Source organism: Zootoca vivipara, chromosome 7 (genome assembly GCF_963506605.1).
Source record: "Zootoca vivipara chromosome 7, rZooViv1.1, whole genome shotgun sequence".
In the NCBI taxonomy this organism is placed as follows: Eukaryota; Metazoa; Chordata; class Lepidosauria; order Squamata; family Lacertidae; genus Zootoca; species Zootoca vivipara.
Genome location: NC_083282.1, coordinates 45,094,923 through 45,119,573, shown reverse-complemented (window position 1 = coordinate 45,119,573; position 24,651 = coordinate 45,094,923). Strand labels below are relative to the sequence as shown.

Here is a 24,651-nt window from a genome sequence, read left to right as displayed (position 1 = left end):
AAGTGGGGAGGAAGAGAACGATGTATGCCACCTTCAGCTCCTTCAGGAAAGGTGGGATATGTGATAAATAAACAGAGCAGGATAACAAAACGCAGGACATTGCCCTCCTTAATGCTGGTGCAGAAACCATCTTCCGAGTATTGTTACAACCAATATATACCGTAGTATTGCTTATTATTATTATTCAAAAGCAAGACAAATAAAGGCTGGCCAGCGTATAAGGAAAGCCAACACAGGTCACAAAAGGGATTACACAAGCGCAGGCATGCATTTTCCTAGCACAAGACCAAAGTACAGTGGTACTTCGGGTTACAGACGTTTCAGGTTACAGACTCCGCTAACCCAGAAATAGTACCTTGGGTTAAGAACTTTGTTTCAGGATGAGAACAGAAATCGTGTGGCAGCAGCAGGAGGCCCCATTAGCTAAAGTGGTACCTCAGGTTAAGAATGGACATCCAGAACGAATTAAGTTCTTAACCTGAGGTACCACTGTATTAAAGGTTGTCCCATGCCACTTCTAATAAAACTTTGTATTTGTTTTAGGTGTGGTGGATACAGAAGGCACACTTCCAAACTACAAACATGCATTTGTGTGAGAACTCCCTAAACACCATGTGCTTCCTTAATCCTGGTTGCAGCTGGTCTATTAATATCCTGCAGTTGATAAAACATCAAACAACCTTTCCCAACCAGCTATAAAGTAAAGGCAGTTACAAAGTTCATCAGGGTTGGTCTGAGACACTTTTGCTGTCTCACATAGAATAGCAAACACCAACACCAACCCCCCAAATTAAGTGACCTAACTCAAGGCTTGCCAAAGTTTTTTTGGCAACTGAGATGGAAAGTCCCACAGATATTTCTCCCCGAGAGTAGAAATGCAATAAAAAAATTAAATAACTAAGAATTTCACTGCCCTTTTGCGACACCCAAAATCAACAGCCTGAGGCTGCTGCTTCATTCTGCCTAATGGCAAGACTATACTTCTCAAGAAGTGGATGTTGCTCTTAATGATTCCCTGGTTCCTACCATATTGTTTAACATAAAAGAACCCGTTTATGGACTTACCCTGTGACAATGATGGCTGCAGAGTTCATATTTTATACATTGTAATAACTTGTCCTCAAAATAGTTGAGTAGAGTAAATCCTCTTTCTTTCTTTCTTTCTTTCTTTCTTTCTTTCTAAGTCGTTCATCAATTTTCAAACATTTCCTTCTGATACCTCTTAACACTTTGCCTGAGAAAAACAGGTCTTGCTTCCTCCCAGACAACATACACACATTCCTCCTTAACATGGCCTTGAACATTGCTGCCTGACATTAGGCCCCAGTAATCAACAACTCAGCTTCACTGGTGCAGAGGGTGAAAATGAAACGTCTACATTTTTTTGTATAAATATATAATATACATCCCTCCCCTCTAATGCTGCCAATCTCCCAGCGTCACCCATACTTCACATTTTGCCAAATTTAACCCTCAATTTTACATACAACCAGGTCATTAATAAATAAACACAATCCATATCTCTTCTTTTCTGTCTGAAAGTCAAGATGGTATACACTGTGATCCATCCTGTCCCTTTCACTGTTCTTATTTCCAGCTTCAAGATCTACTTCAGAGGCCTTGCTTAGTTACAGATGCAACAACCATTATGTTGTTGGGGACACTGAACATTGCCTTTTTGCAGTTGGCACCACTGCTCTGAAAGTCAATCCAACGTAAAATCAACCATGCTCCAACCCTCAATATTTTAGACGGTACATGTATATGATAAAAGCCACCATTTTGTCATTACCCCCAGTGGCTAAAAGTAAACTGAGCCCCCAAAATAGTGCTGCGATCTGGTTTTTCTGTGAATAAAATGTGTTGGGCTTTTTGTTCTTTTGGAACTGTCTTTTAGTAATATACAGTGTTTTTAGTAGTGTACAACCATATTTTATGGGTTATGTTTTGACGTGCATTTTGTAAGACGCTTGGTAGAGAAAGTCTCTTTAAAAAGCAAGTTGTAATTATTAATTAATTGATCAATCAATCCATTCTTGTTAGCCTTGTTCCCGAGTTCTGTGAACACAGCCGAGGGCATGGGAGTGCACATGCCTGTCCATATGCCAATATCACTTCAAGCTGGCACATACTCACCCTGAACTGGGCCATTGTTCCAGCTACAGCCGGAACAATTTTGTTGCCCAACTATCGAAATAAGCTTGAAATATACATAGCGAAGTCCTGACTCACCCTCGCAGCATCCCATGATTTAACATTGAATTGGTTGGATGAGGATTTGTGTTAAATATAAGCGCGCCTCAAGGCCTCCCGCTTCAGGGTGGAAGGCGGAGGCCCAGTCTGGCCCTTCAGTGGGGTGGGAGCGCACTCGAGGGCAGACGCCGATGACTTTGCAGCGCCCACAAACTGAAATAGCAGACTTTGCGCTAAGAAATAAACAAAACCCGACAGCCACAGGCTTCCATCCAATAGAAACCACTCCGGCCAGTCGGCGGGGGAGGATCTACACATCTTGCTTCAACTAACGAGGCGGGTTGCGCCTGGTGGGGCTACGCCGAGGAGGCGGGAGAGAGAAATCTAGGATCCCGCCGGCCTCGTAGGGAGCGAGGGAGGGGGGCGCATCTGACACGCCCAGGCCGCGCGTGGGCTTGTGAATGAACCACGTGGCACAGACTCATTTCCAGCTCTGGAGACGCACCTCTGCCTGGGACTCTTAGAAATTTAGCGCTTTCTCCGGCGGTTCGCTCACCGCTGCCAGCCAATCCATCCGGATGCAGCCCGGCATGGAGGCAACAGCGCGCCGCTCCTCCTACAGTTTCTCTGCCGTTTGCTGCCTCCTCGCTGGAACCTTCCTGCCGCTGCCAGGTAAGAGAAAGAGCCTCCGACCGCTTCCTTTCGTCATAGGTGGGACTTCGGGATCGAGCGCTCTTGCGGGAAAGTGTCCTGAATCCTGATCCTTAATGGGTTCTTGAGTTCTTCTAAAGGAGGCGCGCTTGGGTGGCACCCTATAAGTCTCTCAGAGGAGCGAGTACCTACCCTGTTTGCTAATAACCCAGCTTTATTGCCGCGTCTGAGGCTTTTTCATATGATCGCCCTAGATTTTCCGAAACCCAGGAGACAGTACTGCTCCCTGTGTGCTAAGGGACTGACTCTCTAGCTTCGTTCCCACCCTGGAAAACCAAGGTGGGTTTTTCCCGCCCCCTTAGAGCGCAATAACTTTATCTGTCTGGAAACTTGGGAGCTTGAGCGCTGTAGTGTCTGCCTAGAATGGTGTCCTTCCTTGCGACGGGGCCCCCATTTCCCGGAGTTCCGTCGTGGGTCCGTGCAAGCTATTGTGATTGTTGGTTTATAAAATGGGAATGTCTGGGGTTTAAGGCTTTCTAGAACCCTTATCCTCGACTGATCTGGAATTTCGAAGCCCTGAAGAAGGTGCTTGGCCGGGAGAGAGAGCAGTCAGGAAAATGCACTCTGCATATGCTTGTAGTATCGTCTTCACATTTCGAAATTCGGCATACAGAAACATTACTGGGCCCAGGCTCAAATGAAGTCCTTGCTTGGATGGATCTAGTTTTCACACCTTCTTTATGTTTGATGGAGGCTCATTGTGCTGTGCTTTTCCCCTATCCTTGCTTCCCTCTCAGTTTCTCCCTGACTAGTTATTTATTTAGTCATTCCATTTATATCCCATCCTTCCTCCCAAAATAGTCCAGGGTGGCAAACAAACACATCACACTTACACACACACACACACACACACACCAGACTAAAAACAGTTAAAAACTTCCTCGCATCCAGTAATCTCAAGGTTGCCAGGAACAGTGCATTTCAGCCATCAGATGCCTGGGTAAACAGGAATGCTAAATTCCGCCTGAAAGTCAATAACAAATTAGGACTTTCTGTTATTTGTTTGCTGGTTGCAGACAAGTCTGAAACTATGATGTTTCCTCACCTCCTGGTGGGTGGGACAGTGATGCTGTTAGGGTGGGATGCTGGGGCAGAAGTCCAGGAGCACACTAAGACAATGATGTTTCAGAAGTTCTTAGATGGTGTTGGGGAAATTGTTAGTCACTTTCTGCCCAGTGTGATTGATGTAGCTTTTCAAGAAACTATATCAAAGTTCAGGATTCAGACATGCACTAGAAATAACTGTCAGAGCTGCTTGTTTTTATATCTGAGTCCACCCTAATCAAAGCAGGGGTCTGATTTAAAGAGCCTCCTGAAAAGTTTGTGAAGAAGGGGGGTTGGTAAATGAAAAGATAATCAGCCATATTTTTCTTACAGACTGTATGTACCGCAAATAACTGACATTGGCATGTGAGGGCAGGTGCGCCATGAACTGTTTTTGTGGATCAGTCAGTGTAGCAGACTTATTTGCAAGGCTGCTGTCTTCATGCTCACTCTGCTCTCAAACCTGAGAGAGGCTGCATTTGAATATAACACTAAACCATGGCTTGGCACTGTGGCACAACTGGGACAAGTTGCAGGGAGCCTCTGGCTTGTACACTTTTCACCACCTGCATAGTCAGGAGGAGGATTTGGGCAGCATTTACTTTAAGTTTCCCAGAATCTCAGCTTGTCATTAAGAATTTAGGAAGATGCTTTAATATGTTTTGTTAGACCATAGGTCCATTTAGCTCAGTATTGGCTACAGTACTTGAAATAGCTCTCCAGGGTTTCCAGCAGGGAGCCCCACCCCTATCTGGAAATGCTGGGGATTAAAGCTGAGTACTTCTGCCTGAAAAACATATGCTCTACCACTGAGCTACGACTGTCACTGAGCTACAACCTATGGTCACTGCATCTGAACTGGTGGTTGTGGACTATCACGAATTATCTCCCGTTTCAAAACAAGTTAGCTTCAAATGGTGGGCTATGAAGCTGGTTTGTTAAAACTAACCATAGTTTAAACCACAGTTCTAACACAATGGTGAGCAGAGATTCTGGGTAAATTGTGGTCTAATCATCATCCCAGCTGCATGGGATGAGGGAGCATGCAACCCTGAGTGCTAAATTATGGTTTAAGGTTGCATCTAAATGCAGCCAAAGTTGCAACAAATTTTACCAGACAAATCCACTTCGGGAGCAATAAAGGCAACCAGACATCAAGTCATTTGTTACAAGTCTCCTTCTTGTGCTAATTCTGGAAGGGAAAAATAAAAGCAAGCTGTGTGTTCTGCTGAAATTCTGCTTCCCTTGCAGAGCCTTCATGAGATAGTAGATCCTAGAGGTGGTTCAGACAGTCTCTGAGTTAGAACTAAGATAGGCCCAAGCATTTTCTCTTTAAAAAAGTGACTGGGCTGAAGATGGTTAGATATTTTAAATGCTTTTAAGTTCTGTTCCTGAGCCGTTGGAATGGCTGTCTCTGGAATTGCTTAGGGCTCCCTGTGGCAGGAGTTCGAATTTGCCTGCCAGCTCAGTCTCGGCTAACCAATCAGGTACTTGTCTTGTTCAGTAGTACCTTTCCCAGCTAAATGAAGAAACCCACCTCCTTCAATGACTTTCAAAAATATAAAACTCCTCCTGAAAGTTTTTATTTTATTTTTTGGTCTGTGAATTTTGGCTTTGTCTCCTGAATGCCTCTGGCTGTGTCTGGGTGTTGTAGTCGTGTTTGCTTGTCTTCTGTACATGCACGTCTTCAGCGGAGCCCTGATTTGCAGAGAAGCATAAAGCTTAGTTTGTCACAGTTCCAGGCCCTGCTCTATTGCCCTGAGGTCACGGATACACTGGGAGCAGTGTGTAACACAGCCAACATGGGCGGTGTCTGTCTCCTCCTCTCTTCCCACCCCCACCCCAACACTGCCTTACGGTAGTTGGTCTTCCAGCTTTGGAAATGAAATGGGACACGTTCAATCCAAGGGGCCTTGTGCAGAGGGCTGTCTTGCGAAACAAAATAGGCTCACTGACTTATTTCACATGTGAACAGAACCTCATTCTGTAGGGAAAATTTTGCAACAGAGGAAGAGACGATTGAATGTAGGGAAATGTGATGGGTGCCAGCCACTTCCAAAGCCTCAGGTGCAAGTACTGTAACTGGTGCAGGCTGCTGCTCTGTTGCTGTTGGAGAATTTGGGAAACAAAGTAAGGCTATCTCTTATTACAGTAGTTTTCAACCAGTGTGCCGTGGCACTCAGGGGTGCCTTGAATGATGGCCAGGTGTGTCGTGGGCAACACTGGCCTCTATCCCTCTTTCCTTCCTTCCTTCCCTCCCTCCCTCTGATGCTCTCTTGCATCTCTGCCTTCCAAAGGCTTGCACAGCTGTTCATTGCAGCAGCCCTGGCTACAAGCTCCCCAGACGAATGGTGCCTCTGGGGCTGGTCAGGGGGTGCTTCCCAGACCCCTGTGGGGCAGTGTGAGGAGGCATCTCTCTTTGGGGCAGGGTGGGCAGCTCAGAGAAGAGGGGTGGCAGCAGTGGCTGCCCAGAGGATTCCCAAGGAAAGGGAGAGGGGAGGAGGCTGAGGGAACACACCACAAGGGAGGGTGTACAAAAAGGCTGTGCAGGCAAGGGGTGACATAACTGGGCTCCTGAGCCCCGCAGGGGTGCCACAGAAATAAATCAGTAGCTCAAGGGAGCCGTGGACCCAAAAACATTGAAAACCCTGTCTTATTATACCACTCTTTTTGGTAAAGGTTCTTTTGTGTTAAACAGAATATGTTGGTGGGGTGGCGGCTGAGAGTTGCTCCATTTTTGCAAAGCTTTTCTAGGGCCAGTGTTCTGTGTTTGTGTCTGTGGATTAAATGTATGTACAGCACAATCCTAAATCAGTTTTACTGAATTCAGTACGGCTTATTCTTGAGTGAGTGTGTGGATGATTGGATGATTACAGGGCAAGCTGCAGTGAAGGGCTTCTCATCGACATTCTCTGCACCTCTGGGGTGTTAATGCAAAGTGCTAATGAGGATGTACATGGGGATTCAATTTTTAATGGGAGGCTTATATAATTTAAAGAAATACACAAATGGCCCATGCTCTTAATAGTACCTGTAGACTGTTGCTGAAAAGGGACAATTCTAGGTTGCAGTTTGCCAGAGTTTGATATTTCATATCCAGGTCACACATCTATGTTTAAGTGTCCTATCCCTACTTGCAGTAAATGAGTTGGATCCATGTTCTCTGCCTTTTGATATAAACACATGCTGTGGGATGAATGAGAGCATTCAGCATTCTGACGCACCTTGGCAAGCAACCAAGCTATTTCCCTAAAGGTGTGGGACTGGGATACAAAGCTCTGGTGTGTGTTAGATGTTTTTGCGTGGGGGCGGGGTGGGGAATAGTCAATTAGTATTGGACCTTGTTATTGCAATACATCCTGTGTACAAAGAGTACAAAAGTTGATTATTGTCTGCCTTTGATCATCTACCTAAACCAGGATGGAACTGTATGCAAATTTTCACTCCTCTGAGAAAAATTGGGATATAGATTTGATAGGCAGCATATTTCTGTTTATTATTGGTTAAAAGTCTAAGCTGGAAGACAGAAAGTGCCTTGTTCACCTTGGTTATTTAACTACTGCATCCTCCTTATTCAAACTACTGTATCTTGTTCTCAGATCTACCATCTGCTATACTGTATAGGTATAGTCAGTGCTTTTTTTCAAAAAAATGTTTAGGGGTACTCTCATTTTCATTTAAAAAAACCACCATTTTATAGTTCAAATTGGGAAAAATAAATACAGTAAATGGACAAAGATTCAAAAATGTTTAGGGGTATACCCCTGATACCCCCGGAAAAAAGCACTGGGTATGTTGTTTAGTTGTTTGGTCGTGTCCGACTCTTCGTGACCCCATGGACCAGAGCACGCCAGGCACTCCTGTCTTCCACTGCCTCCTGCAGTTTGGTCAGACTCATGTTTGTAGCTTCGAGGACACTGTCCAACCATCTCATCCTCTCTCGTCCCCTTCTCCTTGTGCCCGTGGCCAAAGTATTGGAGCCTCAGCTTCAGGATCTGTCCTTCCAGGGAGCACTCAGGGCTGATTTCCTTAAGAATGGGGAGGTTTGATCTTCTTGCAGTCCATGGGACTCTCAGGAGTCTCCTCCAGCACCATAATTCAAAGGCATCAATTTTTTGGCGATCAGCCTTCTTTATGGCTTCCATACATCACTACTGGGAAAACCATAGCTTTAACTATACCATTTATTAAACTTATTAGTCACTTGTCACACAAACATAGAAGAGGTCAGATCTCCCTCGCCAGCCCTGGTTCCATCAGTGATGATGACTCCATTGCGAAAAGAAGGCCTTGTTTCTGCCGCAGAGCTACCCATTGCCACCCAGAGCTCTGTGGCCTTTCCAAGTGTCATTGTAGGAAAGGAAATCTAGCCCAAAAGGTCCCGGTTTGCTTTTCCAAAGAAACTTAGAATGGCAGAAAGTTAGGTGAGCAACAAAGGTAAGCAATAGCAGACCGACTCTAAGCAGTGACAGAGGCAGCAGATGCAGGGTGGGGCACTATTGGCAGCAGGTATGGCGGTTACGTTAACTCAGAAAGAGATTGATGCTTGTCCAGACTTCCTCAGCTTCCAAGGTGACTTCCACCTTGATGGCTCCAACAGGAGGTTGTGGGCAGGCTGTACCAGTGATATAAGCTTTTCATACTGCACAATAAGCAGCCAGCTAATCAGCTCATCTAGAATTGCACATGTTTAAGTGGGGGCACTGCAAATAACAAAACGAAAACAAAAAACTGCTCACAGGTCTTGAATTTATTTCAGCTGGGTTTTGCATCCCTAGTTTCAATCCCTAGGTCTAAGTTCCTTGCTTGACCAGCTTTCTGTCTGGGCCTTATGACAGAATACAAGCTCATCTCCTGTATGTACATTGCAGTGTGTTCTATAACAGACTACTATGTGTAGAAACAGAGAAAGGGACAACCTCTTCCAATGACCAGAGAGTCTTTGAGGAAAATTTTGCGTGCAGCATGCTCATTATGGGTGAGATTAGATGAGTAATCTAACTGCACTGTTCTGTAGTTGAAGAAAGGCCATGCTTGACCACTTGCTCAAAGTAGGATTCTTCTGCATATTGATCAGGTTGAGTGACAGTAGCCAGTAAACAGGAAGGAGATGTTTAGATTGAACATGATTACATTGCTGTGAAGGTAAATATGTCTTTTTAGGTCTGGTTCAGACATAACAGGAAGCCATGGTTTCCTGTTACAAGAACAAGTTGTGGTGAGCTTTATGCACTTTCTCCTCCCAGCTTTTTTGTTTTGTTTTGTGGCAGTAAAGAAATTAGAAGCTTCTGCTTCTAATTTTAAGCAAACCACAGTTCCCCATCATGTCTGAACTTGGAACTGTGGTTTGTATAAAAGTTGGAAGGAAAAGCTGCCAATTTTCTCCTCCTGTGAAAGGAGAGTGAGGAGCACATGAGCCTGAGCCTTGTCCTGGTTTATTCATGTAATAACAAAGCATAGTTTCCTATTACAGTGGTACCTCAGTTTACGAACTTAATCCGTTCCGGACATCCGTTCTTAAACCGAAACCATTCTTAAACCGAGGCACGCTTTCCCTAATGAGGCCTCCTGCCACCGGTGCCCTCCACCATTTGGATTCTGTTCTTAGACAGAGGTAAAGTTCGCAAACCGGGATACTACTTCCGGTTTTGCGGAGTTCGTAAACCGAATAGTTCGTAAACAGGGCTGTTCTTAAACCGAGGTACCACTGTGTATCTTACATCTATGTAGATTAGCAGCAATAGGATGAAATATTACTCTCCTGGACATGTACCTTGTGAGAGTGACAGATGCTCTGATTTAGAGTATTGATCACTAGCCAGCCTGTTTATGTGGAAGCACCATAATGACAATTGCAGTGATCTAGACCTTTGTGTTTATTGATTTGGATGAATGAATATTTTTTGTAATCAGCTTTCTTTCCTTTAGCCTCTGAATCTTGCATCTTTGTAAATGTCCCAATGGACCTTAATTAGACAGAAAGGGTAGGTTTTACAATGACTGGAGTGTTTGTAGGTTTTTTCAGAAGTATTTCAAATATACACAATTTCACTTAAATGTGTGGTTCCCCAGAACATACCCCCCATGTAAATGGGGTTGCCTGTATGTTGAGTTAAAATATCACATGTTGCAAGTTGGGTTTCAATATGGGGCTGCTGTTTTCAGAGATGTTTCTTGCAACAGGTAGTGCCACCCTTAGCCAGATTTTGTGGTTTTCTGGCAGCACTTAGAACACCCAGAATAGTAAACAAGTGTTGGCCCCCTGGAACTGGAAGCTTCTGGGTGTGAATACATAAATAGTACAAATGAGGTTTACTGTCTGCAGTCTTTTTTATGATTTTTTTTTCATTACCAAAGGTTTAATTTATCACATAATGATTAGTTACACTTGACAGGAAGAGGGAGCCTTTAACCAGAGCCTTTAACCTGGCTCTGCTTCCATCTGCTGCATATTGCATGAGTTGGCTGTATTCCAGTTTTAAAGCTCAAAATCAGCAAATTGTTTCTCAGTTCCCCAGGTTGGTGTGAGACCAGAAAGACTCAGGTAGGCAAAGAACTGTAGAAATGTAAGGTTGAATGTTTATTGTTCTTTCACATCTTGCAGCTGCAATAAAAACGGGAGTGTGTATGTGATATACTTACTATACATCCTTGCTTTATTCTGGCATGCTACTTTGGTGTTACTTTTTATAACAGCCTATGCCAGCCTGGTGTTTTGCACTACAACAACTCCTTTCCCCTTAACACTGCCCCCCAAAAGATAGTGTTAAAGGGAAGGTGGGCTGTGGCATTTAGCTGCAGGAGCTGAAAAAGAAGTGGTCCAGAACAGAAACGAGCATTGTGTGAGAGGCAGAATGCCTATCTTCAAGTATGAGAACATCCACTCAAAGTTCTGCAGGCTTCTAAGTCTTGTGGAACTGTTCACATCTTTGTCAGAGTTGTCTTTTCTGCCATTGCAGCTTTTTTAAAAAGTGAGTTGATATGAACTGAATGATGCAGAACTCACAGACAGAATAATCAGTGCTTTTCTCAGGGGGTACTCAAGGGAACACAGTACCAGTACCCCTTTGTCATTGTTAAAAAGTGTGGCACTTGCTACAACAGCTTCATGGTGAGTACCAGCACCTATTTTTCTAGGGGTGGATGGGAAGCGCTGAGACAAATTATATCATACTGTGATGTGACTGCAAATATGCACAGCTCAGGATAAGAGAGGGTGGCATCTTAATAGTGTACCCTTGAGTGGTTGAAGTGGAGAAAGAACTGCTTCTGTCTAGATTAATATTTCCACCTAAAATATCCATGGCAACTATTGGCTCATGATAAAATTTTATCAAGTGATTGCTGCATGCTAATGCAAAGGAAGGAGTTCTTTGTTCTAGCTGGAAAAAAATGTGTTTCCTTTTGTGACTCCTTTGTATTCTGAGCTCAGGGTACCTGCAGTCTTTTCCTCCAAGCGAAATGCATGCCATGGCAGTTACTGAAAGATGAAAATTGTCCTCTTAAGGACTCTGTCAAATTGCCTACGGAGGGAGTCCAATATGCAAAGGTCCATAGGACTGGTTTATAATAATATTTACTTTTATTTAATTAATACAAATATAATTCAATGTGTATTGAATAAAAAAACAACAACAAGTTTCATGAAAATGAAAATTGAACATACACATACACTAACAAAATGAATTTCCTCCACTTGGATGCCTTGCAGGATCAAAATGAGCAAACTAGTTACTTGACACATAATAAAAAGCACCTTCTCTCATACTAATCCAATGGGATTTGCTAAATGAGTCAGAAGTGATATGTGTGTGATTATAAAGATGGTTAATGGGCAGTATTCATTCTTCTTGGGTGCCTTTTAGAAGGGTGCAACAGCTGGTTGTTAGAAGGGTAACAATCGCAAAGCCCTTGACATGTTGCCCGGCCCACTGTGTAAAGCAAGACTGGCCAAGTACCTAGAATCATAGAATCATAGAGTTGGAAGAGACCACAAGGGCCATCCAGTCCAACCCCCTGCCAAGCAGGAAACACCATCAAAGCATTCTTGACATATGGCTGTCAAGCCTCTGCTTAAAGACCTCCAAAGAAGGAGACTCCACCACACTCCTTGGTAGCAAATTCCACTGCCGAACAGCTCTTACTGTCAGGAAGTTCTTCCTAATGTTTAGGTGGAATCTTCTTTCTTGTAGTTTGGCAAGAAAGAAGATTCCTCAGTAACAGCAAGGCAACAAAGGACAAGACCAGGATCCTGTTGCTACTGCTGTGCTGTAGATCACTACCAAGCCCATGTCAGAGTGGCCCGAGACTGTCACCATCCTTTCATCTTCCTCAGGATGGAGGGTTTAGCCTCAGTCTGGTGTGTTATGTTTACTCTGAAGACTGTATGTGAAAGCTTAAATTCAAAAGGCATTGGGGGCTGCCTTATAATAGAAGCTATCTCAAGCACACACCATACTCCCCAGACAAACATCTTGGCATGTTGCTTTCCCCATAAGTCATTATCCTGAGCCTGCTGTGTAGGGGTGTGTTGAGTTTGGGTGAAGAAGCCAGCCCACTTGTGCTCCAGCATGAGGGTTCTTTCAGCAATGCAGAGGAACAGCTGCCTCAGCAGAGACCCAAGACTGGAATAAAATGAGTAAAGAGTTATTGAGAAGCTGTAATTCTGTGGTTTGTGGGTGGAGAGTGGGAGTCCAGTTTTAACTCCTGCTTTACTGTGTGAGCAAATGGTCTGGGACTTCCTCCCATGCTACACTTAACTGTCTTGTTTGCTGTTGATTATTCAACACTGTATGGGAAGTATGAGATACTTCATTCAGACTGCTGTGATTCTTCTGCAGAGATAGCAATGGCTACCAAGCATAAGGTAAAGGGATCCCTGACCGTCAGGTCCAGTCACGGGCTACTCTGGGGTTGCGGCACTCCTCTCGCTTTATTGGCCAAGGGAACTGGTGTACAGCTTCCAGGTCATGTGGCCAGCGTGACTAAGCCGCTTCTGGAGAACCAGAGCAGCGCACGGAAACGCCGTTTACCTTCCCACTGGAGCGGTACCTATTTATCTACTTACACTTTGACGCGCTTTCGAACTGCTAGGTTGGCAGGAGCAGGGACCGAGCAACGGGAGCTCACCCCGTCGCGGGGATTCGAACCGGCAAACTTCTGATCGGCAAGCCCTAGGCTCTGTGGTTTAGACCACAGCACCACCCGTGTGCATACTTGGTTCTAATTGTTTTGGGTTGTTCCCTACCACCAGTTAAGTCCCTCCCCTTGATTTTTTTGTACTTCTGCAAACTCGGGGGTTCACCTCCAAGCCTGCTATCATCTCTCTCTTGTGCATGGCTGGTTCCATTTTGTGTACACCAGGATCAGTACTTAAAGAATGAGGTCACTATAAATATACTTGTATATGGTTGATCGTTGCGAAAGGACATGAGGTTCTCAAATTGACTTGAACTTTGAGATCATGAAAACTTGTTTTTCAGGGGTGTTAGATTTCAACCTTGTTGTTGTTTAGTCGTTTAGTCGTGTCCGACTCTTCGTGACCCCATGGACCATAGCACGCCAGGCACTCCTGTCTTGCACTGCCTCCCGCAGTTTGGTCAAACTCATGTTCGTAGCTTCGAGAACACTGTCCAACCATCTTGTCCTCTGACGTCCCCTTCTCCTAGTGCCCTCTATCTTTCCTAACATCAGGGTCTTTTCCAAGGATTCTTCTCTTCTCATGAGGTGGCCAAAGTATTGGAGCCTCAGCTTCACGATCTGTCCTTCCAGGGAGCACTCAGGGCTGATTTCCTTAAGAATGGATAGGTTTGATCTTCTTGCAGTCCATGGGACTCTCAAGAGTCTCCTCCAGCACCATAATTCAAAAGCATCAATTCTTCGGCGATCAGCCTTCTTTATGGTCCAGCTCTCACTTCCATACATCACTACTGGGAAAACCATAGCTTTAACTATACGGACCTTTGTCGGCAAGGTGATGTCTCTGCTTTTTAAGATGCTGTCTAGGTTTGTCATTGCTTTCCTCCCAAGAAGCAGGCGTCTTTTAATTTCGTGACTGCTGTCACCATCTGCAGTGATCAAGGAGCCCAAGAAGGTAAAATCTCTCACTGCCTCCATTTCTTCCCCTTCTATTTGCCAGGAGGTGATGGGACCAGTGGCCATGATCTTGGTTTTTTTGATGTTGAGCTTCAGACCATATTTTGCGCTCTCCTCTTTCACCCTCATTAAAAGGTTCTTTAATTCCTCCTCGCTTTCTGCCATCAAGGTTGTGTCATCTGCATATCTGAGGTTGTTGATATTTCTTCCGGCAATCTTAATTCCGGCTTGGGATTCATCTAGTCCAGCCTTTCGCATGATGAATTCTGCATACAAGTTAAATAAGCAGGGAGACAATATACAACCTTGTCGTACTCCTTTCCCAATTTTGAACCACTCAGTTGTTCCATATCCAGTTCTAACTGTAGCTTCTTGTCCCACATAGAGATTTCTCAGGAGACAGATGAGGTGATCAGGCACTCCCATTTCTTTAAGAACTTGCCATAGTTTGCTGTGGTCGACACAGTCAAAGGCTTTTGCATAGTCAATGAAGCAGAAGTAGACGTTTTTCTGGAACTCTCTAGCTTTCTCCATAATCCAGCGCATGTTTGCTATTTGGTCTCTGGTTCCTCTGCCCTTTCGAAATCCAGCTTGCACTTCTGGGAGTTCTCGGTCCACATACTGCCTAAGCCTGCCTTGTAGAATTTTAAGCATAACCTTGCTAGCGTGTGAAATGAGCGCAATTGTGCGGTAGTTGGAGCATTCTTTGGCACTGCCCTTCTTTGGAATTGGGATGTAGACTGATCTTCTCCAATCCTCTGGCCATTGCTGAGTTTTCCAAACTTCCTGGCATATTGGGTGTAGCACCTTAACAGCATCATCTTTTAAAATTTTAAATAGTTCAGCTGGAATATCATCACTTCCACTGGCCTTGTTATTAGCAGTGCTTTCTAAGGCCCATTTGACTTCACTCTCCAAGATATCTGGCTCAAGGTCAGCAACCACACTACCTGGGGTGTACGAAACCTCCATGTCTTTCTGGTATAATTCCTCTGTGTATTCTTGCCACCTCTTCTTGATGTCTTCTGCTTCTGTTAGGTCCTTACCACTTTTGTCCTTGATTATGGTAATCTTTGTATGAAATGTTCCTTTCATATCTCCAATTTTCTTGAACAGATCTCTGGTTTTCCCCATTCTATTGTTTTCCTCTATTTCTTTGCATTGCTCATTTAAGAAGACCCTCTTGTCTCTCCTTGCTGTTTTTTGGAAATCTGCATTCAGTTTCCTGTATCTTTCCCTATCTCCCTTGCATTTTGCTTGCCTCCTCTCCTCCGCTATTTGTAAGGCCTCGTTGGACAGCCATTTTGCTTTCTTGCATTTCCTTTTCCTTGGGATGGTTTTCGTTGCTGCCTCCTGTATAATGTTACGAGCCTCCATCCATAGTTCTTCAGGCACTCTGTCCACCAAATCTAAATCCTTAAACCTGTTCCTCACTTCCACTGTGTATTCATAAGGGATTTGATTCAGATTGTATCTTACTGGCCCAGTGGTTTTTCCTACTTTCTTCAGTTTAAGCTGGAATTTTGCTATAAGAAGCTGATGATCTGAGTTACAGTCAGCTCCAGGTCTTGTTTTTGCTGATTGTATAGAGCTTCTCCATCTTTGGCTGCAGAGAATATAATCAATCTGATTTCGATGCTGCCCATTTGGTGATATCCATGTGTAGAGTCGTCTCTTGTGTTGTTGGAAGAGAGTGTTTGTGATGACCAGCTTGTTCTCTTGACAGAACTCTATTAGCCTTTGCCCTGCTTCATTTTGAACTCCAAGGCCAAACTTGCCAGTTGTTCCTTTTATCTCTTGATTCCCTACTTTAGCATTCCAATCCCCTGTAATGAGAAGAACATCCTTCTTTGGTGTCATTTCTAGAAGGTGTTGTAGGTCTTCATAGAATTGGTCAATTTCACTTTCTTCAGCTCCGGTAGTTGGTGCATAAACTTGGATTACTGTGATGTTAAAAGGTCTGCCTTGGATTCGTATCGAGATCATTCTGTCATTTTTGAGATTGCATCCCATTACAGCTTTTGCCACTCTTTTGTTGACTATGAGGGCCACTCCATTTCTACTACAGGATTCTTGCCCACAGTAGTAGATATGATAGTCACCCGAACTGAATTCGCCCATTCCCTTCCATTTTAGTTCACTGATGCCCAGGATGTCGATATTTATTCTTGTCATCTCATTTTTGACCACATCCAGCTTACCTCCATTCATGGTTCTTACATTCCAGGTTCCTATGCAATATTTTTCTTTACAGCATCGGACTTTCCTTTCGCTTCCAGGCATATCCGCAACTGAGCGTCCTTTCGGCTTTGGCCCAGCCGCTTCATCAGCTCTGAATCTACTTGTACTTGTCCTCCGCTCTTCCTCAGTAGCATGTTGGACGCCTTCCGACCTGAGGGGCTCATCTTCCAGCGTCATAACTTTTATATGCCTGTTGTCTTTGTCCATGGAGTTTTCTTGGCAGGGATACTGGAGTGGCTTGCCAGTTCCTTCTCCAGGTGGATCACGTTTAGTCAAAACTCTCCACTATGACCTGTCCATCTTGGGTGGCCCTGCATGGCATAGCTCATAGCTTCTCTGAGTTATTCAAGCCCCTTCGCCACGACAAGGCATTGATCCATGAAGGGGATTTCAACCTTAGCCTACTGTATTTTTTGTCTTTACTCCTTTTTCATATTTTGCAAGGAAGCACCCTCACAAAATGTTTTGGTCTACATAGTTCCATATGTTATCTTTGGAGGTAGGGAAATAGTGCTTCTTCAGATCCTTGACTTCGTAACTCTACTGATTTCTTTCTCCGATTCTTTACCCAGCAATGATCATCAGTGGCCATAGGCACCTTTACTACTTCAGTATGAAGCTCCAATACAGTACATTGGTTTGTCATACTTTGTATGTTTGAGGAGCATAGGGTGAGGTTTGGAGAAAATTATTTCCATTCTGCAGGGAACTGGATGGCTGCAGTGCGCCTAGAGGAGGAGGTTAATAGAAGAGGAGTTTCCTTCCCACCCTGTAATTGTAATTGATTTGTCCTGTGGGCTCTGTTCCTTCCCTTTCCTTCTTATTTCCCCCCTGCTGGAAGCAGCTGACCTTCTGGGCATGTGTCAGTGATTTTAGCTTTCCTCTGTTTGTTTTTTTCTGCACTAGGAGATGGGCAGAATTTATCATCAATTCAATCTGGCTCTGTGTCGCACTTCGTGCTCCCTCACACGGAGGCTGGCGGCCTCGGCAACTGGACAATTCCCCCTACTGCTATAAGTGTGGATAGCAATGCCACCCTTGCTTCACAGTTAAATGTCAGTAGCTCCGTCCCGCTTGAACCTCTGGCACCTACGGAACACAGCTCCTTAAGCACAACAGCAAAACTACAGAACACAACACATGTTGCCAACAGTAGTGCTGACATCCATTTACTTCCTGCTGCAACTGCAAATTTGGTAGAAGTGAACCAGACCCGCCTGAATGATTCCGAACCCATCAGTACCACAGTCTTGGTTATTTCCAGTACAAATGTCATGGCTACAGAGCCCTCTCAGCCAAAGGAGGTACAAGGTAAGATGTGGTAGTAGTCAACCATTTCCCATGGAATGTAGCTTACCGTAATTCTCAAGCAACTTGAGTTGTGTACACACAGCATTTTGTTCTGGAATCAAAGGAGACCGAATGTTTGGTTTTTTCCTCCATAGTCCTTGCACAATCTAGATCTACTGCATATTTTTATTTCCCTGAAAAGTATTTCTGGAGAAACTGGTTTCATTCCAAAAATAAAAGCTCATTGTGGATTGATTCTGCAATACCTCACTGTGTGTCCATTTGAAACAAGATGTAGGCAATCCTGGCAGTGGGGGTTGTATCCATTCATGCCCAATTATGTTGTGGGTGTGCGCATACACCAAGATTGCAATCATCGCTTCCTTCTTCATTCACCTGGGGCATGTGGAGGGAGGAAAACACAAAGATCAGGGATGTCCAACTGGTTGACTGTGATCGACTGGTCAATCCCTGACAGCTAGCAATTTAACTTGCCTCCCCCAAAAAAGCTCAACAGATTTGACCTGGCCCCCTAAAAAAAGTTCAACAACTCTGGTTCCCCCCCCCCCCCATATGGGTAGATCACTGCCAGCTTTTTATTCTGGAAGTAGATTGCAGTCTCTTGGGAGTTGGACGTCCCTGATATAGATAGCCTAATAGAGGGGAGGGTTTTCACCTACCCCTCTAGATTGAAAGCCACATGTTGAGGACAAGCATGAACAATTCTCAATGGAGAAACACTACATATTTGTGCTATGAGTGGGTTAGTGAGTACACAGCCTTGGATAGACTTTTCAGTTTACGGTATTCTATTAGGCGGAATACCTCAGAAAGTTTTTTTGCTCTAGTACCTTATCCCATACCTGCCAAAATTGGAGGGGAGAGAATAGAACATAATCTGAAGTAGAACTCCCAAGTACCTGGAGTCATAACTAGATGTTTCTATAACCTAGGCATAAATATAACCTCTTCAATGACAATTATAGTTCAGTTAACACAGGATATTTATTCAATCCCTCATGTAAACTTCAATACAGTTTGAAAACCCTGCAGTTTTTCATAACATGGAAGGCAGGTAATTCTGGGTTGTTGTCAAGCAGTAAATGGAGAACAGAAAGTCAGAACACCTGGGCAAATGCCTTGCTCCATATATATGAAAAGTTATGGCATAACAAATTGGTATAATTTGGAAATGCAGTACTGTAAATTAAAATATAAACAAGGAACTGCAGAAAGAGGGGGAGGGGAGTCTAAATAAGATAATGATTGTCTGCAAATTAAATTTATATTTATATTTATTTTGTATATTGTAAAAGCTTATACGTATATTTAAAAAAGTTATGGAATTGTAACAAAAATAGGGAAAGTTATTTTCACCTTTCTTCAAAGGATGAGAAAATCGCAGCAAGGTGTGATGCAGGGTTCTATATGATTAGCAGGAACCATTCCATACTGGGAGTTCTGGTGTCCATGAAGGCAGAAGTCTTACTCTGATAGTTCTTTGACTACTTTTTTTTGTTTTGGTGGCTTCAGGATAAAGAACAGTTTCTCTCAGGGAACATTGGTGACAGTGGGATGAGGGGTAAGCTCTGTGTCTGATGCGTCAGAAACAAATGATGCAAAGCACATATTGACATAGGCATTGATCTTGTAGGTACCTATCTCTGATGTGTTTGGGCAGGCAATTGATTGCTGATGCTGTAGCGCTCCAAGAGATTCCTCTATGCACCATGCAGTGGGGCTTGCCTTTGAACTTCCTTTTCCTGTATAGGGTACACTATGCTAATTCACCTACTCCCCCCCTTGGGCCACATGATAAAAGAAGAGCTATGCTGTGTACACACCATATATTTAAAGCACATCCCCACCACCCAAGAATCCTGTGAACTGCATTTTGTTGAGGGTGCTGGGAATTGTAGCTCTGTGGGGGCAAACTACAGTTCCCATGATTCTTTGAGGGGGGAAGATCTCTGACCCCTGGCTTGTCTGATAGAATTAAAGTACAGTATGTTTGGAACTAAAGATTTGGTTTCTAGGATTTCAGTCAGAACCCTCTTCTAATTATTTTGTGTAGATCAGTTAGGACTCACTTTAGCTGTCTCAATTTGCACCCTAAGATTTCCAGGCTCTACAGCTGAAAAACCCAGGTTCTGCCATATCTAAGAACAGATATTTTCTGCACAACACATCTCATAGAATCATAGAATCATAGAGTTGGAAGAGACCACAAGGGCCATCCAGTCCAACCCCCTGCCAAGCAGGAAACACCATCAAAGCATTCTTGACATATGCCTGTCAAGCCTCTGCTTAAAGACCTCCAAAGAAGGAGACTCCACCACACTCCTTGGTAGCAAATTCCACTGCCGAACAGCTCTTACTGTCAGGAAGTTCTTCCTAATGTTTAGGTGGAATCTTCTTTCTTGAAGTTTGAATCCATTGCTCCGTGTCCGCTTCTCTGGAGCAGCAGAAAGCTTGCTATTATAAGACAAACTATGGCAAAGGGCTATGAGTATCCACTAGTGCAGGCATCCCCAAACTGTGGCCCTCCAGATGTTTTGGCCTACAACTCCCATGATCCCTAGCTAACAGGACCAGTAGTCGGGGAAGATGGGAATTGTAGTCCAAAACATCTGGAGGGCCAAAGTTTGGGGATGCCTGCACTAGTGTGTTTCACCCATTGATGTACATCTCTTTGCCAGCTTGGTATACTTTGTTCTGGAGTCTGCTCCACCCATGTGCTAGAATTGTAGTAATAGAGAGGAAATGATCATGCTGGATTATTTTCATTTATTCTTGCACGTCAAAAGACCCAGGATTCTAGCTTGATTCACTTGTGAGTGTCTTTCTTGTCTCTGTCTCCAGGGCCGACATCTCCTTCCCAGCCAAAAGCTTCCACACTCATCACCTCAGGGCCTACAGAAAGGAGACCAGAAACTATGTCGGTGGCAAACCATGATGCTATCACAGAGGGGAGCAGTGCCGAGTACACCTTGGCTCCAAATACAACTGATACAGATGGAAGAGTGCTCACAGCGAGCGCCTCTAGCACTACCATGTTAACACCAGGCATTGTCTCCTCCACACTCACATCTCCCAGAGTCCCACCAGTGGAAACAGAGCAAACAGTGAACCACGTGCAAAAGAAGACCTCTACCACAGACGTGGGAGATGGCGAAGGTACTCACTTGAAGCTCTTATTCCATGCAAGTAGAAACAAGGATAGAGAGCAGTTTGGGAACTAGATATATAGTGGAGACTAAGGTATATACAAATGTTTTTGCGACAGAACAAGTTTTGACTTCTGAAATTCCTAATAGTTGTATGGAACTGTCATTCTGGGCCAGAAGCAATAATCCATGCTTGGCTGTCTGACTTTTTTCCCTTCCTGCAGACCTACCTAGTATACCAGAAGCCAGCCCAATAGGTGAGGACCCTCTGGTGATTGCAGTCATCTTCATCTTCATTGTGACAGTGGGGATCCTGGCTCTTATGGGGTTCTTGCGGTACCGACAGCGCAGTGGTCAGCTGCAGTTCCGGCGGCTCCAGGATTTGCCTATGGTTTGTGCCCTTGATTAATCCTCCTTTTAATATTTTGTTGGGAACCGACCAGAGTGGCTGGGGCAACCCAGTCGGATGGGCAACATATAAATAAAATTACTGCTAGTGCTGCTACTACTACTACTTGTGGCATGGGCTGAGGGCCTGTGTGCCCTGCTTGCTTTTATGCCCTTCACCTACTCTTGCTGCTTCTGGCCTGTGCAAAATTAACAAGGTCTCTCTTTCCCCCCTTTTTGCTTACAGGATGACATGATGGAGGACACACCTCTTTCCCTCTACAGCTACTAAGCAGTTGGAAGACAATTTTCCTATTCAGATTCTGACCAGCCAAGGGAGGCGTAAAGGCTTCTGACCTGGAAGAGCATCCCCTGCAAGATGCTGCCCTGATTTCCCATGACTATAAAGTTGTGAGTCAGCTGACTTAGTCTACAAAGAGACTTGTTTTTCTTTCCTTTTGGGAATTGGCACCAGCCTGACCTAGTCCTTTCCCTTGTACCTTTGTGCTCCTTGTGCCTTGTGTTCAGAGCCATACAGCTCTCGGGGAAATGGACTTTCGTTCAGTGACTGTACTAACTCTTGTTCACATTGCCAAGGGAGGCCTTGCTTGGATTTTGGAGAGCTGCACTGTGGGATGCTTGCACAAGAAGTGAAGCAGCTGTGGGGGCAAGTCAGCCCAGTGCAAAACCACGGAGTATGTTACATGTGAAAGGAGATGCAACCCAACTGTGATTTGGAGGCCTAGTTGGCTCCTTCCTTGAGTTTTACATATATACTTTTAAATTGCACTTCTATTTACATTTTTTATCAATAGGATCCAAAGGTGTTCCAGAGGGTCTAGTAGGAAAACAGGGAGCAGTGACCCCCATATTTGCCGTAAGAGCCCTGATCCACCAGGACAAAAATCCATTCAGCCCATCATTCTGCTTCCCATATTGATCACTCACAAGCCTCCAGGAAACTTGCAAACAGGATTTGAAGACAGTAACCCTGACCCAGCAAATGGTCATCAAAGACATTGCATAGCTTTATTGCTGTGGAAGACGTGCTCCGGCCCCCCCAATTATTGCTATATTTCAGGGGGAATAAAAGCAGTTTTGATTCAGGCAACACTGTTTGGGGGAAGCAGTTTATTTTTGGAGTTTCTCCATAAAATTCTGCCACTGTTCTTGGTACCAAGGTGTGGTACAGAAGATGGCCAGTAATTATACCAGCCCAGTTGTGCCCATACAGTTGTCTGACAACAGCCCAGATCAATGGGTCTCATATGTGTACTTAATGCTGCCACTGGAAGCTGCATCTGACTGTTGTATCGCTTGCTTGTTAGATTCATACTTAAATAGTCCTGGCAACCGTCTTCATGTGGACTCTTGGCAGTTACCTCCTGCTGTTTGCAGAGAGCGTTCATTACCCACCTTGTCCTCTCCTGTTACTTCTTTACCTGCTAATCCTAGAAGAATTGCTTGTGCCTTGTCTGGATGAAGAAATCTAGATTCACCAACCCCTAACTTTGCTGCACAATCCCAAATGTGCAGCTGTATCTCCCAGACTAGTCCTAACCAAAGATGGAGCAGGCCAATTAAGCTGCAGTGTCCCTATTATGTCTGCATAAGAGTGTACATTTTACTTCTTCATTTCAAATTCTCTTTATTCCACCCTGTATCCTCTTTTCTCCAGCTGTTTTCTGTTTCTTCCGTTCTGTTTCCCCTCACTTCCTCCACCTGACATCTCTCATTTACATCTTTATCCTTCTGAAGGCTTTTCCGGAACATAACACCTTTGTGTTTGGACTGTTGATTGTGGGTCTGCAATAAAATTGGTTTTCCTCTAAATAGGCTTATTTCCTTCCTTGCTTGAAGCTTCTTAAGTTGTAAGTTGGATGAGATAGGAGCCTTTGCTTGGGTTTTCTGCAACACCCCCAATTTGCATCCCAGCAAACTAGAAGCATTATGTTGCTGCTACCCCTTCACATGCCTGTATAAAATAAGGAACAGCATACATTATTTTAAGAGGAGCTAGAGTGAGCATGCCAGGGACAAATAAAAAGCTCTAAAGGTAATGTATTACTCTTTAAATCCTTACACACACCATCTGATTTGTGAAAGGGAATTTTTATTCAGTAGGCATTCATGCAGGGGAATCTCACTGTGACTAAAGGGACTAGTTCTAAGAAGTTCTATCTTCATTCCAAGATAGGGGTACCCCAATCATTTATCTAGTTAGGAAAGCTACCTCTCATGGAAGTTTGAGAACCTCCGCAGTTAAACCTCAAGGTGTCACACACTTGGGCTTTTCAAAGGCCTACAGAAAGTTGAGTATTCCATGTGATGCCCTTAAGAAAGGGGTTGCACAAATGCTCCCCTTGAAGTCTGCAAAATTGCTGTAGAAGTGAGTAGGACTTGTAGCCACAACTGACAGACTAATCCAGATAAAACCCAAACAAGCCTGAAAGATGCTGATAGTGTGACCCTATTCAGGTTTGTTTTGTCTGAAGTCCGTGCCACTGAGATTAATAGGGCTCACTCTAATGTGTGTCAAGGACTGCAGCCCTGCTTGCTAGATAACTGTTAGGCAGGAAGCACATTCATAGAATTGTAGAGTTGGAAGGGACCTCAAGGGTCATCTAGCCCAACCCTCTGCAATGCAGGAATCTCAGCTAAAACATCCATGACACGGGGAGACAACATTTGCTTACTGATCGATGCAGGCTCACTACACAACCCAAAGTCCTTGCACTAACACTAACAGAACGTCCACTGAAATAAAACTGTATTTTCCAAGCCTGCCTTATAGCGGGCAAGGGGGATGCAGAGACATACAAGACTGCAGGGAGGCTATTTCACAGAGAGAGGGGGAGAGAGTCTCATCCCCTCCCTCTGTTTTCAAAGGGCCTCAAACAAAGAGTGAAGTTCCTGGGTAGGCTTGCCTCAGAGACTTCTGCCCCAGCAAAGCTGCACCCTTCTGCTTTGTAGCTGAATGAATGTTAACACTGCAGTTCCCCAGGGGCTAGCCCCCAAAATATATTTGAGGTTTCGTTGCACAAGCAAGGAGTCTGTTTGACAGAGCCACAATGGGCAACATGCCAGATCCTTATAGGTCCCTTTGAAGGCAGCACAAGCCTTTGATACCTCCTCTGGGTTGTTGCTTTTTTCACCATTCCAGGCTGCATTAATTATGTTCATTACGAAGAGGCTAGAAATCAATCTCAGCGGCTTACCTTTGAAGCTAGAAAATGGGTGGGGCACAAACCCAGATAAAAAGAAATCTAAGCCAAGCCACTTCCTTGTGGGAGTGTGCATTCATGTGTCTGTGGCAAAACAATAAAATAGTGGCCATATTTATATGCTGTATGGTGCCTATAAAGCCAGCCAGAGCTGAAGCTAGTTTCTTCTGAAAGGTCCCAGACTCTTAATGGCCAGTGGAAAAGTTTGTCAGCAAAGTGAGTTCCATAGTATGTAATGAGTGAGGGTGGGGGGAACTAACAATATACAAAGCAGCAATCCTATCGCCAATTTTCTGGGC

The 24,651-nt window shown here is 44.3% G+C and overlaps 1 protein-coding gene across 1 annotated transcript; it reads left to right on the top strand.

Moving 5' to 3' along the window:
• Positions 1–2,592: 2,592 nt before the first annotated feature.
• Positions 2,593–24,521, top strand: LOC118089295 (mucin-2). Its single transcript, XM_035123827.2, has 5 exons — positions 2,593–2,865; positions 17,191–17,595; positions 20,437–20,751; positions 20,966–21,132; positions 21,376–24,521. Exons 1-5 carry the CDS (start codon positions 2,772–2,774, stop codon positions 21,418–21,420), a joined length of 1,026 nt encoding a protein of 341 aa, XP_034979718.2. The 5' UTR covers positions 2,593–2,771; the 3' UTR covers positions 21,421–24,521.
• Positions 24,522–24,651: the final 130 nt, after the last annotated feature.

Bases quoted from the DNA above. Each gene is read 5' to 3' on its own strand.
- LOC118089295 (XM_035123827.2), top strand. From the start codon at position 2,772: ATGCAGCCCGGCATGGAGGCAACAGCGCGCCGCTCCTCCTACAGTTTC. The intron at 17,596-20,436 runs GTAAGATGTGGT...CTCTGTCTCCAG, and splicing joins TCAGCCAAAGGAGGTACAAG to GGCCGACATCTCCTTCCCAG. The intron at 20,752-20,965 runs GTACTCACTTGA...CCCTTCCTGCAG, and splicing joins AGACGTGGGAGATGGCGAAG to ACCTACCTAGTATACCAGAA.